The sequence below is a fragment of the Nanorana parkeri genome, unplaced genomic scaffold (assembly GCF_000935625.1).
Source record: "Nanorana parkeri isolate BGI_ZX_2015 unplaced genomic scaffold, ASM93562v1 scaffold96, whole genome shotgun sequence".
Lineage (NCBI taxonomy): Eukaryota > Metazoa > Chordata > Amphibia > Anura > Dicroglossidae > Nanorana > Nanorana parkeri.
This window is the reverse complement of record NW_017306364.1, coordinates 1,635,680-1,650,505: the sequence shown is the minus strand read 5'-3', so window position 1 is coordinate 1,650,505 and position 14,826 is coordinate 1,635,680. Positions and strand designations below refer to the sequence as shown.

Here is a 14,826-nt window from a genome sequence, read left to right as displayed (position 1 = left end):
ATAAAATCATACTAAATTCATTTGGGTAAAGTGTTGGATGACCGAGTCAGTCAAAATATCACAGTGGTTAGAAAATTGATGGCGGAAGTCAGCTTGTAATAACACGCTCACAGAAAATACACTTTACTATCCCCCTATGATGGATTGCTGGAAGATGATACAGACAGAGCACTACTCACCCGCTGGTTTCTCCTAAATGGGTTCCCGAGACTACACAGGAGGGATCCGACATAGTTACAAGATCGACCCTGCAAAATCAGAGAAAAACAATGAAGCTCTGACTGGTCGTGTGAGGCATGGGAGCGCAAAGACCAAAGTGCTGTGACCCACAACACCCAATGAGAAATGAAATAGTGTAGACCTTCCAGACCCCTGGAATCTGATTGGTTGCTATGAAATAGGATACCCATAGAAAGGCAGAAGTCATGGTGAGAGCAATGGGTGGGAAGACAAATGCCTGTTGACTGTAGCGCTGGACCATCAAATTGGAAAATCTCAACAAGTTTTTCTAATGGTTGAAAACCGGCCATCACCACCTAGGATGGGTTTTGATTGGTTCCCGATCATTAGTGGGGACCGGAGCTTGGAGTGATAGTCCGGTCTGACATCAAGCAGTTCTGCTCTGTGCCGGCTGCTACCTGTCAAAGGGGGACAGAGATTATCATACCCTCAGCACTGGGTAATGTGCAGGGGCACATTAATCTACAGATTACAGACTGGGTTCATGTCCTGAATCTTGGTCGAATGTAGGAGTGTGTGACCATGCATCGGTTGGCCATCATGACAGTCTGATGTAGTAAGTGATATTGAGCAAGTATAAAAATTTGATCATGAGCAAAGTTTTTTTTTTGCGACACTGAAACACTTCTGGGACTGTTTAACCTTAAAGTACCGCAGCGCTGAATACTGAAAAATGGCCTGGATGGGAAGGGGGTTTAACACCGCAGATGTCAACTGGTTAATGATCTCTAGCCTCATAGTGGTCTATTTAAGATTCTCAACACAATGTGGCCACTAGATGGAGCTGAGGAGCACAGGAAATCCCTATGCTACATAGCTCCATCTAGTGGCCACAGTGTGCTGTGAATCTTGTTTGCAGAGCTGTTCGCCTTGCAAACATTTTAAACTCAATAAAGTTTTCTCAGTAAGATAGTTTGAAGAGCAATGACTATCTGCCAGGTAAGCTTAATAAGAACAGATGTCTCTAGTGTGAACTCAAATGTAATTGGTTACTGAATTTTAATTATTGTGCTCAGCTGTGTAGCCGGAAGTAAAGACTTACAGAGAGAGTTACTTACTGATGTGGTAACAAAGGCCAGCTCAGCTGGAAAGGTTATATTCAACATGGCCTCATGAGCGTCATCTGCTGGAGACGTGGGGCTCTGAGCATTTGTTACAATTACACGCAGGAGCAGCTTCTTCACGTCGGGGTCAAAATGGAGGATCTGGCTCCCATTTACCCTGAGGGCATGACATATGGAGATGTAAAGAAAAATGCTATCTGATATGACTGTGGGGTCCATTCATAAACTCTATGCAGGACACTTCAACCTGCAGATATATGTGCAGATAAATGCCTACACAAAGTTTTTTTAGCAGTTTCTTTACAAGGCAATGAATTTTCAACATGTTTTATGTAATAACGCAGTATGGCCACTAGATGGTGCTGAGGAGCATTACATTTCTCATGTTTTCATGTAATATCGTATTATGGCCACTAGATGGTGCTGAGGAGCATTACATTTCTCATGTTTACATGTAATATCGTATTATGGCCACTAGATAGTGCTGAGGAGCATTACATTTCTCATGCTTTCATGTAATTCGGCGCGCAGCTTGTGTGGAGCAGTGAACAGGGCCAACTAACCAGAAGCCGATTAATCGATGATTGAAAAAGTTGACAACTTTTTCAATAATCGATTATAATCGATTATGTCGATTAGTTGTTGCAGCCCTATATATTATGGCCACTAGATGGTGCTGAGGAGCATTACATTTCTCATGTTTTCATGTAATATCGTATTATGGCCACTAGATGGTGCTGAGGAGCATTACATTTCTCATGTTTTCATGTAATATCGTATTATGGCCACTAGATGGCGCTGAGGAGCATTACATTTCTCATGTTTTCATGTAATATCATATTATGGCCACTAGATGGCAATGAGGAGTAAAGAAAATACTTATTTCCTGTGCTACTTTATCCCCATCTAGTTGCCATAATGTGAAATTACATGAAAGCATTCAAAAATTCATTGCACTTGAAATGAAAATAACTAAATAACATTTGTTTTGGCATATATTCGCACAGAGATGTTTATAAATAGACCCCCTATGTCTTCAAACAATACAGCAATGCCACAATTAGCACTTTGGTAAATATATTGCATTGAGCTGATGCAGTTGTAATAAAATAGAAGGTGAATTACATGCCAGAGACTCATGCGTTATTGTCCCCTGCAGTTTTGATACCGCCCACCTCTTTCTCTTAGACTGGGGACACAAACGGAAAACAAAGGCTGTTTAATAAGCCATGTGATTAAAAGGTGACTGTTGTAAGCACCCCTGTCAGTGCCATATGGCTTGTCCCTAGTTTACTGACACTTTTGCTGGACAGCTTGGCCTGTTAAAGGAAGTGGAAAAATAATCTACTGGCAGGGTCAGCAGACAATAAAACTATGTTAGAGGGGGACTCTGATGTAACTGCTGTGGTAATGCTAGAGACTGCAGCATGTATAACATTTTTCATTTTGCTTTGTCCAACCTAGATCATTCAGTATTCACACCTTGAAAGGGTCTCGTTGTTTTCTCCCACAAATTCGTACTCCATCTGTAAGTTACTCCGACACACATTATCTGCTCCACACTCCTTCTGAAAGTCAACCTACAACAAGAATATATCATATAATATAAACACACATATTGTATGGTTCCTTTAGGGTCAGTCACATCCATTACATTTCCTAACAAAAACATACACTAGGTTTGTGGACCCCTGACCATCACACTTATATGAGCTTATTGGACATCCCATTCCAAAACTAGGGGCAACAATAAGCATTTGGTTCCATCTTTGTGGTTATAACATCCTTCACTCTCCAAAGATGGCTCTCCACAATTTTGGATGTGTGTCTGGAAATTTGTGCCCCCGTAAAATCCTTTTCTTGGAGTCCATTGAGGGACACAGCTCTGGACAATTCGAGACATCTTGAATTATCCAGAGAGGTGTCCCTCAATGGATGATAGAGGAAGAGCATTTATGAGCTCAGGTACCGATGTTACATTAGAAGACCTGGCCTGCATTTGGCATTCCAATTCGACCTTCAGATGTTCAGAAGGAGTAAGGTCAGGGCTCTGTGCAGGACACTTGAGTTTCTCCTCACCAGACTCATCATACCATGTCTATATGGAGCCAGCTTTGTGTAGTCATGGTGGAAAATGGCCTTTCCTAAAGTGTTGGTTGGAAGTGCACAGTTGGATAAAAGATTTTTGTATGCTATACAATTACCAGTACCCTTCACTAAAAACACCTAAAAATCATTTGGACGGGTGTCCACATATTTGTGCCTATATAGAGGAGGTGTTATGGTCAGGTGTCCACATATTTGTGCCCATATAGAGGGGTTATGGTCAGATGTCCACATATTTGTGCCCATATAGAGGAGGTTTTATGGTCAGATGTCCACACTTTTTTTTGCCCATATAGAGGAGGTGTTATGGTCAGGTGTCCACATATTTGTGCCCATATAGAGGGGTTATGGTCAGATGTCCACATATTTGTGCCCATATAGAGGAGGTTTTATGGTCAGATGTCCACACTTTTTTTTGCCCATATAGAGGAGGTGTGTCCACATATTTGTGCCCATATAGAGGAGGTGTGTCCACATATTTGTGCCCATATAGAGGAGGTGTGTCCACATATTTCTGCCCATATAGAGGAGGTGTGATGGTCAGGTGTTCACATATTTTCACTTATACAGTGATTGAGAAAACACAACTTCATATTTCACATAGATAGTTCACAATGATAATTACACATTAACAGAAACATCCACTAGAGGTCATTATAAATACATCCTACTGCCATCTACTGATGGGCCAACCATAAACCAGCTCAGGATAAAATGATATTGACCGGTTTTGTTTTTGCTCGTAGTGTTTCTCAGAATGTGAGGGAGTAGGAACATAGATTTGTAGAGGTAACTTTGGTGAGCTCCTCTAGCTTTATATAAACACATCTCAAGTCTTCTACAGCATGTCTCCAGTCTCCGACCCTACCTGTAGCATGTCCACAGTCCATCATGCCCACAGTCTTTGACTGTCATTACATTGTCAGTATTTCTATAGTCTTTGATACCCTCTCTAGTGGTACATTATGTGCGGCCCTTATGACCATGTCAGGGGCTGCAGTTGAGAGCCCCCTAAATTGACAACTACTGGTTTAAACACTAATGCACCCTCTAGTGGCTGACAGCTGTCATAAGAAAGAGAATAATCAGTGTGTGAAAATTGTGTGCTATCTTTGACGGCTACCAACCAACAGGGTGGTCATAAATGGATCTGTCACATGACCAGTTCCCATGCATGTGGAGCCCAGCAACCAAAAGGCAAAGGGATGATGACTGCAGAATTCAACCGGCATCAATAAAAGGAACACACCCATGAAACATATGGCAACAATCGATGAGGAAAGGTTGTGCATGGAACTAGGGATGCACCGATACTTATACTAGTATTGATATCGTTGCCGATACTGAGTATTTGGGCGAGTACTCATACCCCATCACCCCCCAAATACTCCGATACCATCCCCGATACTGGAAGAGTGCGGTAGGGCAACATGGAGCCAGCTTTCTGTGCGATCAGGAAGCTGAGCGGCAAGTAATAAACCTGCGGTATGTTACCCAGCAGTATGTCATTACCCACCACTGGGCAGCAAGTAATGATCCTGATTGGCTCACCAAACAGCTGGCTACTTGGTGATTGGCCGGGAAGCCAGCTTTGCGGCCAATTAGCATCGAACCGGCTTCCTGGCCAATCAGGATGCCGCGAGGCAGGTCATTACCCACCGTTATGTCATTACCCAACGCTGGGCGGCGAGTATTGACCCTGATTAGCCGGGAAGCTGGCACGATGCCGATTGGCTGGGAAGCCGGTTTCCCGGCCAATCACAATCAAGCCGGCCAAACAACATGGAGCCAGCTTCCCGGGCAATCAGGAAGCCGGGCGGTATGTCATTACCCACCGCCCGGCTTCCTGATTGCCTGGGAAGCCTGCTCCATGCCAGCGGTAGCACAAGTATTAATCCTTAGTGTTGGCGAGTACCGAAAGCAAAGTATCAGTACTCGTACTCTATACCAAAAAAACGGTTTCGGTGCATCCCTACATGGAACCCATGGCAACTTGCTCCCAGCTATAAAAAGAATGATTCCAGCTGACATGTATGTGTTCAGAAGTCCTGACAAGTTCACTTACAACACAGACTAACATCTGGGACCACCATGTTGGAAACTCCCTCACAATCCTATCAGCCCATTATTAGAACTCCAGCCATTTTTTTTGATAGAGTAAAGAGCAGGTAAATGTCCGAGACCCCACTGGAGAGATTTTGCATAACTTCCTGTCCATGTGACACCCACACAAGTCCTGGCAGGGAAATCTCCCCAACTGGACATAGACTATAACAGAAAATAAACTGACAAAGGATCTAACCGTTCCTTGCTCCATCCATAATTGGCTGGAATTTAGGTTGCGTTATTTACCTCTACAATTTGCTCCGTACTCTGATCTTCGTTGAGCACGGGGAAGTTGTCCAATGAGGCAACATTAGGGCGGGGCTTCAGCTCCCGGTCCAGAATTGAATATTTCAGCGAGATGTGGATAGGATGAAGCTTATTAAGGATATTATCCTGCAATATAGAGAAAACAAATGCAGATAATTACAGACAGAGGCTGGAGCGTGTTATCTACAGATTGCACACAGAGCAAGTACAAACAGATGAATGTTGCTGCAGCTCGGAATGTTCCCTTAATATTGTGGTTTCCTGTGTACACATGGTCCTTTGTGCATAGCTCTTAATGATCTGTGTTATACTGTAACAACTGTCTATTCTATGTCACGCTCCTGTAACAAGTGCAGTGTATTCAACAAGCTTAGACAAACTGTGCTAAAAATGACCAAAACCACAACCTGATTCATGCTGATAAGTGTGCAGATCAAGCACAAGAAAGAAAGAATATATATTATAACAAACAATAAGATAAAAAATTAGGGTTGCACCGATACGGATACTAGTATTGGTATCAGTGCCGATACCGAGTATTTGGGTGAGTACTCATACCCCATCGCCCAAATACTCCGATACCTTCCCTGATACCAGAACTTCCGTTGAGAGGGAGATCTTCCTCTGACCGGCAGTGCTGAGGGAGCATGGAGCTGACTTCCTTTCCAATCAGGAAGCCACACGGTAAATTATGACCCGCATCCTGGCTGACCGGTTTGGCTAGGAAGCCGGCTTCACTTGTTGGTAGGCAGCCTGGCTTCTTAACCAGCAGGAAGCCGGATAGCACGTCATGACCCGCCACCCAGCTTCCTGATTGGTCAGGAAGTCAGGCTGCTTAGCAACAAGTGAAGTCGGCTTCCTAGCCAATCAGAAACCTGGGAGGCGGCTCATGACTTGCCGCCTGGCTTCCAGATTGGTCAGAAAGCCAGGCAGCCTCGGCAAGTGAAGCTGGTGTTCTTTCCATGGCTTCCCAGGTAATCAGGAAGCCGGGCCGCCGGTCATGATCCGCCACCCGACTTCCTAATAATCGGGGCACACGGCACCGTAATTGGTACTCGGTATCGGCAAGTACCAAAGAAAAAATATCGGTACTCGATACTGAAAAACCGGTATGGGTGCATCCCTATAATAGTGAAATAGGGTGAGAATGTATTGACGTGGGAAGCCGCAGACAAATATAATCTGATTGTGGTTATCAGATAAATGTTCGGTACGTCAGTAATACGCCATAAATAACAGTATCTACTCTACAATCGTCTTCCTCTGCATTTGTCTTCCTTTTCTGAAGTTCTCTGAAAAAGACACTGAGGTCGTCCCGTCCCCCCTTGTTATCTCTTTATGATCCTGCGTGTCATAATTGCTAAAATTATTATTTTTTTAAAATACAGGTTTCTCTGTATTGCTGCGTCCTGCTCTTACACTGCAGTGCTCTGTGCTGGCAGAGCCGAGTAACAGCCACACCCCTCAACACAAGTGTCCTCATCTGGCCTTGTATTGCACAGAAGGGGAAGGGTGTGTGCCTGACCAGCTCTGAGCACTGGATCTTCTCTTACGCCACCCTCACATTATGACACACTGCACAAGTGCTATAACAGGATGACAGAGGTTGTTAGTACCATGTCTATCTAACTTCAATTTCAGGCACAGGTTCTCTTTAAGGATTTTAAGCTTAATGGCACCTTCAAAAAGAAAGTCATTTGCACTTCATTTTTGCTAACCCCCCTAACATGATGTGCACATAAAGTATATATTTGTTATTAACATCTCCTCAATCAGACTAATGGACAGAATATTAGGCCTACACAGGAAGCTTCCTAGAGAAGAACAATGGGCTCACAGTTATCTGCTTCTGCTAATTCTGATCTATTAAAAACCTGGAGCTGCTTCAGTTTTGTCTATGCCAAGGGGTGGACATATTAATATGGAAATCAGGAGCCAGTCTGTCCAATCTGGGAGCCAGCAGCATTATTTAGGGGCCAGCTCCATTGACAAGAACTAAAGAGAACCATAAAAGGTTAGGAATTTCTAAGAAGCATTGGCTACCTGTCTCCTGGGATTTGTCCAGCCCTAGTCTACCCTACCAATGATTTATGGGCAATGACCACTGAACAACTTGCCATTCAACACTCATGAGTGCTTGTGAAGTTCTTGGGAAGCTCTTATCTGACATTATTGATATCAAAGGAGCAAGATATACCATGCGGATTGAGTGGTCTATATAGCCCCTGTCCTATTGGTAATGGTTATCTCTTCCTGTCCATTGTCTGGTGACTCCAGTCATGCCACATGTCTTCACACACATAGTATATCTAAAAGATGAGCAGTCACGCTCTGTAGACTCTGGCAACACTCTCAGATCCAGTTCAGTCTTGGTAGTGGAGGCACCAATACAGGAGGTAGACCCTCATTGACCTCACACATTGAGTATCTTGCCTAGAGAAGTGTTGCACCTACTGCACAGTCTGCTCTTTCACTGATAACCCCCCCTCCCTTTCCTCCAGCTTCTGTCCAGAGCTCCTAGGCGAGGTGACGTCATCCTACTTCCGGCAAAATCTGGAGAGTGTAGCGTACTCCATATCGTGTTGAGAAGACCGTGTTTCAGCATCTCCTCCCAAGATCTGGGGTGCTCACCATTCCTTGGGATCTTCATCCAGCAGGAGGATGATGTCACCCCCTGCACCACATAAGCCGAAGGAAAGGGGACTATATTATCCTTTTTTGATGGCTTTTATCAAGAGAGAGAGGGGGGGCATTTTAAAAGCGGATCCTACATTCCATACAAGGTCCACTTTAACAAAACTTTATGTCATCATCTAAGTAGAGGTTCCTTAATAATGAAACCTTATCAATAATGATCCCGTATGTTTGCTTCTTATGTCGATGCACAGCGAGGACAGAGCCTTACTCACCAGTAAGTGGAGCTGGAGATTCTGGCACTTAGTCTCTGGCATTGAGAAGAAGCCCTTGTATACAGCTCCAGGGGCCCCCACAAACTTCACTCGGGTAGGTCGCCTGTCAAAATCAGCATCCACAGTGTATTGGAGGGCTGTGGGATTGGGAAAAATGATGAGTTTCTTAATTTTTATATTAAAAGAGCAGATATAAAAAAGAAATAAAACCAGTCAGTGACCTACGAATGCATTCCAGCAGTAAAAGGGTTACTCGGTTTACCTCTTTATGAGTTGTCCTCAATCCACAGCGCACACAGACCACCTCACAGGGCCAGTAAGAGAGCACGAGGAATGTTAAGCTTGTGCAAGGCGATATCCTCTGTCTCTGCGTCCTGCACCAATCACATTTCAGCTTCCAAAGCACATTAATATCCAAGACCAGAGGTAGGCAACTCCAGCCCTCCAGCTGTGCTTTAACTGCAAATCCCAACATGCCTCTGGGAGTCATGCCTGTAACTGTCAGTCTTGCAATGCCTCATGAGACTTGTAGTTCCACAAAGGCTGGAGTTGCCTACCCTGTTTTAGAGTGGCTGTTGCAAGTATTTGGTTCTGGGATCTCAAGTGCAGAAACCTAACCCGTTACCTCCATGACATATATAGGAAGCTGGAGGTGATCCAACTAGATGCAATCCTGCCAAAACTGTATAATCACCTTTTACAGAATTTCTTAGACCCCAATGGAGGTCATTGGGGGTCTATAGAGATTTTGTCTCGCTTTCTGTTGCGTCTCCGAGACAGGAAGTAAAGGAAAATGACGCCGGTAGGACACAAACAGCAGAAAAAAAGCCTATTGTATAGGCTTTCCCTACTCTTTAAGGTCTCCACGCACCCAACTCAACTCTGTCTATCAACTAAATCCATCCAAACCAAACTCAGTCTTAGCATTCCCACCTTTAAGTAGGCAACCAACGTTATCAAAAACAATTCTACATGTCAGAGGGGCCCACAAGACTCGTACTTACTAATATTTTTCTTGTATTTGGCGTTTCCGGTACTCAGGATGTATGAGAAGCAGAAGCGGACATCCATGCTGTATGGAGGAGAACATTCATTTGTTAAGTAAAACACAGATAACATATCATATCCGAGCATGCAAGGCTACGGCAAGGAAGGCGGCTCAGTGATATCATATCCAAGCATGCAAGGATGGCGGCCCAGTGATATCATATCCGAGCATGCAAGGCTACGGCAAGGAAGGCGGCTCAGTGATATCATATCCAAGCATGCAAGGATGGCGGCCCAGTGATATCATATCCGAGCATGCAAGGCTACGGCAAGGAAGGCGGCCCAGTGATATCATATCCGAGCATGCAAGGCTACGGCAAGGAAGGCGGCTCAGTGATATCATATCCAAGCATGCAAGGATGGCGGCCCAGTGATATCATATCCGAGCATGCAAGGCTACGGCAAGGATGGCGTAGGTCAATGGAACTGGGTGAGGACATCAGCCATCCTTAGACCACCGGAGCCCAGGGGATGAAGAGGCTGTGGGGAGCGATCTAGCAGCCTAGTGGGACTGAGTATCAGGTCATATATCTGCTTTATTTAGGTTCCCCAGACAAAATGAGCACTTAACTCTTGCAGTGTTGGGGTATGCCCACTGCTAAGGATGCACCAATACCGTTTTTTCGGTACTCGCCGATACCGAATACCAATACCGGAAGTCCCACCAGGTGACGAGGAAACATGTAGCTGGCTGTCTGGTGAATCAGGATGCCAGGGGGCGGGTAATGACTTGCCCCTGGCTTCCTGATTGGCCAGCTTCCCAACCAGTCAGGAAGCTGGTCGGTGACGGGGGAGCATGGAGCCGGCTTCTTGGCTCCATGCAAGTCATTACTCGCCCTCCATATTCCTGATTGGCCGGGAAGCCAGCTCCATGCTCCTTGGTGATGAGGGAGGATAAAGCCGGTTTCCTGGCCAATCAGGAAGCTGGGCGGCGTGTAATGACTCGGCGCCCGGCTTCCTGATACTGGAAGCTCCGGTATCAGGATAGGCATCGGAGCTTTTGGGCAAGTACGAGTACTCGCTCAAATACTCAGTATCGGCACCAATACTAGTATCGGTGCATCCCTACCCACTGCAAAGGTAAGGTTTTGATTTCCCAGAGTTCTTTAAGTGACAGTGTGGCTAATGTGTCAGGGGAAGAGAGTAAACACAGAATTAGCAGTGGAGGTGGAACAGGGATGAAAGAAGAGATCGGGATAATGAATATAGACCAGTGGTTGTAAACATATGAGATATAGGGGGCCTCAACTGTACCCCCAAGGACCGCAAAGGCTGCATGCAATAATTATAATATTCAGTGTATGTAATAACACAGAACACTATGAGAGGATTCAGAGCTGCTAGAGAAAACAGTCAGAGACTATGCACATGCTTTAAGGTATGGTTAGCGATTGGCTGTAGGAGACACACAGAGACTGCTAGAGATCACTGCTATTACAGCCCATTTACAAAATGCATGCTCCATGGCCTGCAAGGTCAAGCATCAAAGGGCCGCAGGTTGGGCACCAGGGAGAGAGACAATAGAGATAACTCTTACCAGGAAGTTTGGGTACATTTATTGGGATCCACAAGAGTTGGCGTCACAGAGAACTCCTTGGAGATATTGATAACGGGACGAGATCTGTAAGCCAAAAAAAAAGAAAATGAATGAAATTTGTACATCTCCAAAATAATAGTTACCTAGTTAGGTTGGAAAAAAAAAACACAAGTTCATACAGAGAAAATTTTCATTGGGTTTCCTTAAAACGTATCTAAATCCAAAACCAAGAATCTTAACATACTGGATCGTTTTTTTGCACCTGGTGATGCTGCCCTGTCCCTGGGTGGCTACACTCACTTCTCCATGGTATCTATGGAGGGAGCCATGGCGGTCACACAGGCTGGACTACAAACATGTCTGCCTTTGCTCATCTCCATCACATGGGATAGGGGGGAGGTCAGCAGTTTACAGAAGGAAAATTAGATTGTTTTATGCGTTCAGCTAATGTCACAGGAAGTGACAAGGACACAAAATTTCTGGCAGGATCAACAGGAAATCTCTACTTGCTGAAAATGAAAACTAATGCAGCCACCACATCTAATGATTAATATGCTATACAAGCTTGAGCTTTATCTATACATGCCAATGGAATATGTTCACTTCAATGGCACCCTTTGAAGCAGATCATAGGCACCTTGATTTCACTCTGCTGCTGCTTTGTTTAGCCATTGGGAGTGAAAGGAAGGCCCTGTGCTAGCTATGAGTCTTTGGAGTGATTGGCCCAGCACTGTCGCATGGAGTGAGTCACATGCTCCTTCATACCCAGAAGTACAGGTATTACTATCGGATCTTACCACTGAACAGAGCAGCGGGGGAGTGAAGGTATATGCTGCTACCAAGGGAGGGGGATCATTGAAAACCGGTTGATGAATGGGCAAAGCCCCGGTTTGCTTAAAGGAGAACTACGAGGTGAGTGAAAATCACTCAGCCTCATAGTTCGAGCCGACGTGTGAAACTCACACATCAGCTCTATAGATCGGGAAGTGAGCAAACACATACCGTCACTCGATCACTCTTAGAAGAACACATTAGTGTGAGGACTGTGCAGGTTTATGCTGGTGCTGGATGAAGCAGCGCAGATTCTACGTGAGATTTTAACTTATTTAAAACTTAAATAATACACATTTTGGTTGGTGTAGCCGAGTACTCTCTCTGGGCCCTGTGTGGCTGGATAGGGATTAAGCTTCCCTTGTGCCATGGCATGGACCTGGGGCCCTCCACTCATTATTCCTGTGTTTGGTGGATTACTGGCCAGAAGGTCAAGGTTAATATTGTTGTGCTACGCTCTGGCAAAGAGGTGTTGAAGAGGTGATATGCTCTCAATGTACAAATTGGTGAATGGGGACAGTACCACTGGTAACAAACGGTTTACTCTAAGGTCCCTAAAAAAAGAATAGAGGACACCACCTGGACCGGAGGACAAGAGGTTTATTCTCACATTGCATAGGGAACCATTTACTGTTAGAGCATTAAAGTTGTGGAACTCTTTCAGTAAGATCATCGTAATCCATTAAGTTTACTCTAATTCAATCAGTTAGCCATTGAGATACTATCTACTTACCTCAGCAGAGCAATTTGGTCCGCCAAGCTCCCCACAAGCAGGTCTGGGTAGGAGTTGTCATCCACATCAAGACCACCACTGATGGAGTATCCGAATGTTGGTATCCCACCAACCTGAGAACCTTCAATAATCTACAAGTGGTAAAAAAACCCAAATAGAAACATAGTGGTATTTCAGTGGTAAGAACGATGACCGCACACAGGTAAACCATGGTTCAGTTCTTCTATGCTTCCAGTCATTGTATGGGTTGGCCAAACATTTGAAGGCCAAGAGCTCCAAGGGCTACTCTCAGAAATGGGATGGAAGATGTGAACATATGAAGTACGTTATTCAACTCTTATATGACCACTCCTATACGGGCATTCAGCACCCACATTATTCAGGTTTGGCCAACCCCATGAGAAGACAAGTTTGCTGCAGACTCTACCACCAGCTCCCAGAGCAGATGAAGAGTCACTTCTGACTGTGTATGGTCAGAGGTGAACGAGGGGGGTCTTTACCTGACTTGGTTTGGACTGCAACCCGCTGGACTTGCTGTGGTAGATGTACACTTTGCCCATTTCTTCAAACGGAGCGCCCACGGCCAGATCTGCAACACAACAATGAATGATGAGAGCCCCGTTTTGGATGAAGACTCCCTTCATGTGATTTGTGAGGTTGGCCAACACCCAACATAAGTCATGCGGTTCCATAGAAGGATTTGTGGAATCCAAGCTGTGAGTATGTGCTATGAACTCTACTTCCCTTCTACAACGTGGACTTTGTGCTGCCAATCCTGTATTACCTCATGGCACTTCCTTAGAACTGCTATAGAATGTCACATGACATATCTACAATATAACATTTCATGGCCTAGTCAAAGGATATATAAAGACTGTTATTTTGGGGAAGGGTTTTATTGTTCCGGAGATTCATCTGATGACCGTTGTTACCGAGTCAAAAAGTCAGAGGAAACCCAAACATTCAGAGTTGTCACCAGAGCAAGATGTGAGGGATAATTCCTCCAATGGGAACACCTGTTTCTGTGACAACTCTCTAAGATGGAAATTCCATTCACTTTGTAGTGATTTTCTCTTATTTCCTGTTCCGTCTTCAGAGTGAGTGAGTTTAGTAACACGAGTGAGCAACTAAAAAGGTCTACCCTTAAATATAACTGGGCTCTCTGAGGAGCATTACACGAATGGTTGAACTGTCAAGAAAATGTAAAAAATGGGCACTGGTATGGGAGTCCACATTTAGTTTAATTGGGAGAACTACTTTCAAAATCTTCTATTCCTAGCAATAACCTCTCTGTAACTCTTCCTGTATTCGATTTTATAAGTCAGGGGTAGGCAACCTCGGCACTCCAGTTGTTGTGGAACCACCAGTCCCATGAGGCACTGCAAGACTGACAGCCCCAGAAATGACTCCCAGAAGCATCGGCATGATGGGATTAGTATTCTCACCACAGCTGGAGTGCCGAGGTTGCCCCCCCTGGTATAAGTATTCTGTCTAATAAATCAAATCTACTACTGCTCTGTATTATACAGCAAGTCCTCTAAATCTACCCTCCCATACTCCCATGAATCCATACTTCTTTATATATGAAGTGTGTCTTTACCCGTGAATCCGTCTTGGTTAATGTCTCCAATGTTTGCCACGGCAAAACCAAAGCCAGATGCCGCCGGGCCATACAACACCATAGAGGGCTTATCGGTGAAACTGCCAACCTCATTGTTATAAATGTACACGGCGCCACCCACATCCTCCTTCCGGTCAAAATAATATGGAGCGCCGACCACTATCTCCTGCCAGCTGTGAATAAAGAGGATATGATGAACTATAATTATTAATGTATTATATATCAGAGCCAAAAAGCATATCACGCGTCACTGACATACTGTACATCTCTTCTACAAGCTTCAGCTCCTGTATCTGTATGGGTTTATTTTTTATTGAAACATTGTCATAATAATTAAAAAAAATGTATGTATATATATATATATA

At 44.5% G+C, this 14,826-nt stretch overlaps 1 protein-coding gene across 1 annotated transcript in view; it reads right to left on the bottom strand.

The window, feature by feature from the left end:
* Positions 1–14,826, bottom strand: part of ITGA3 (integrin subunit alpha 3) — a 74,114-nt gene that overhangs the window by 13,666 nt on the left and 45,622 nt on the right. The window contains exons 7-17 of the mRNA XM_018552746.1: positions 14,441–14,634; positions 13,341–13,429; positions 12,841–12,971; positions 11,277–11,360; positions 9,697–9,764; positions 8,693–8,829; positions 5,763–5,909; positions 2,787–2,884; positions 1,311–1,461; positions 428–457; positions 180–233 (exon numbers count right to left, since the gene is read on the bottom strand). Coding sequence (XP_018408248.1) covers positions 180–233; positions 428–457; positions 1,311–1,461; positions 2,787–2,884; positions 5,763–5,909; positions 8,693–8,829; positions 9,697–9,764; positions 11,277–11,360; positions 12,841–12,971; positions 13,341–13,429; positions 14,441–14,634 — 1,183 coding nt within the window. The remainder of the gene's footprint in view (positions 1–179; positions 234–427; positions 458–1,310; positions 1,462–2,786; positions 2,885–5,762; positions 5,910–8,692; positions 8,830–9,696; positions 9,765–11,276; positions 11,361–12,840; positions 12,972–13,340; positions 13,430–14,440; positions 14,635–14,826) is intronic.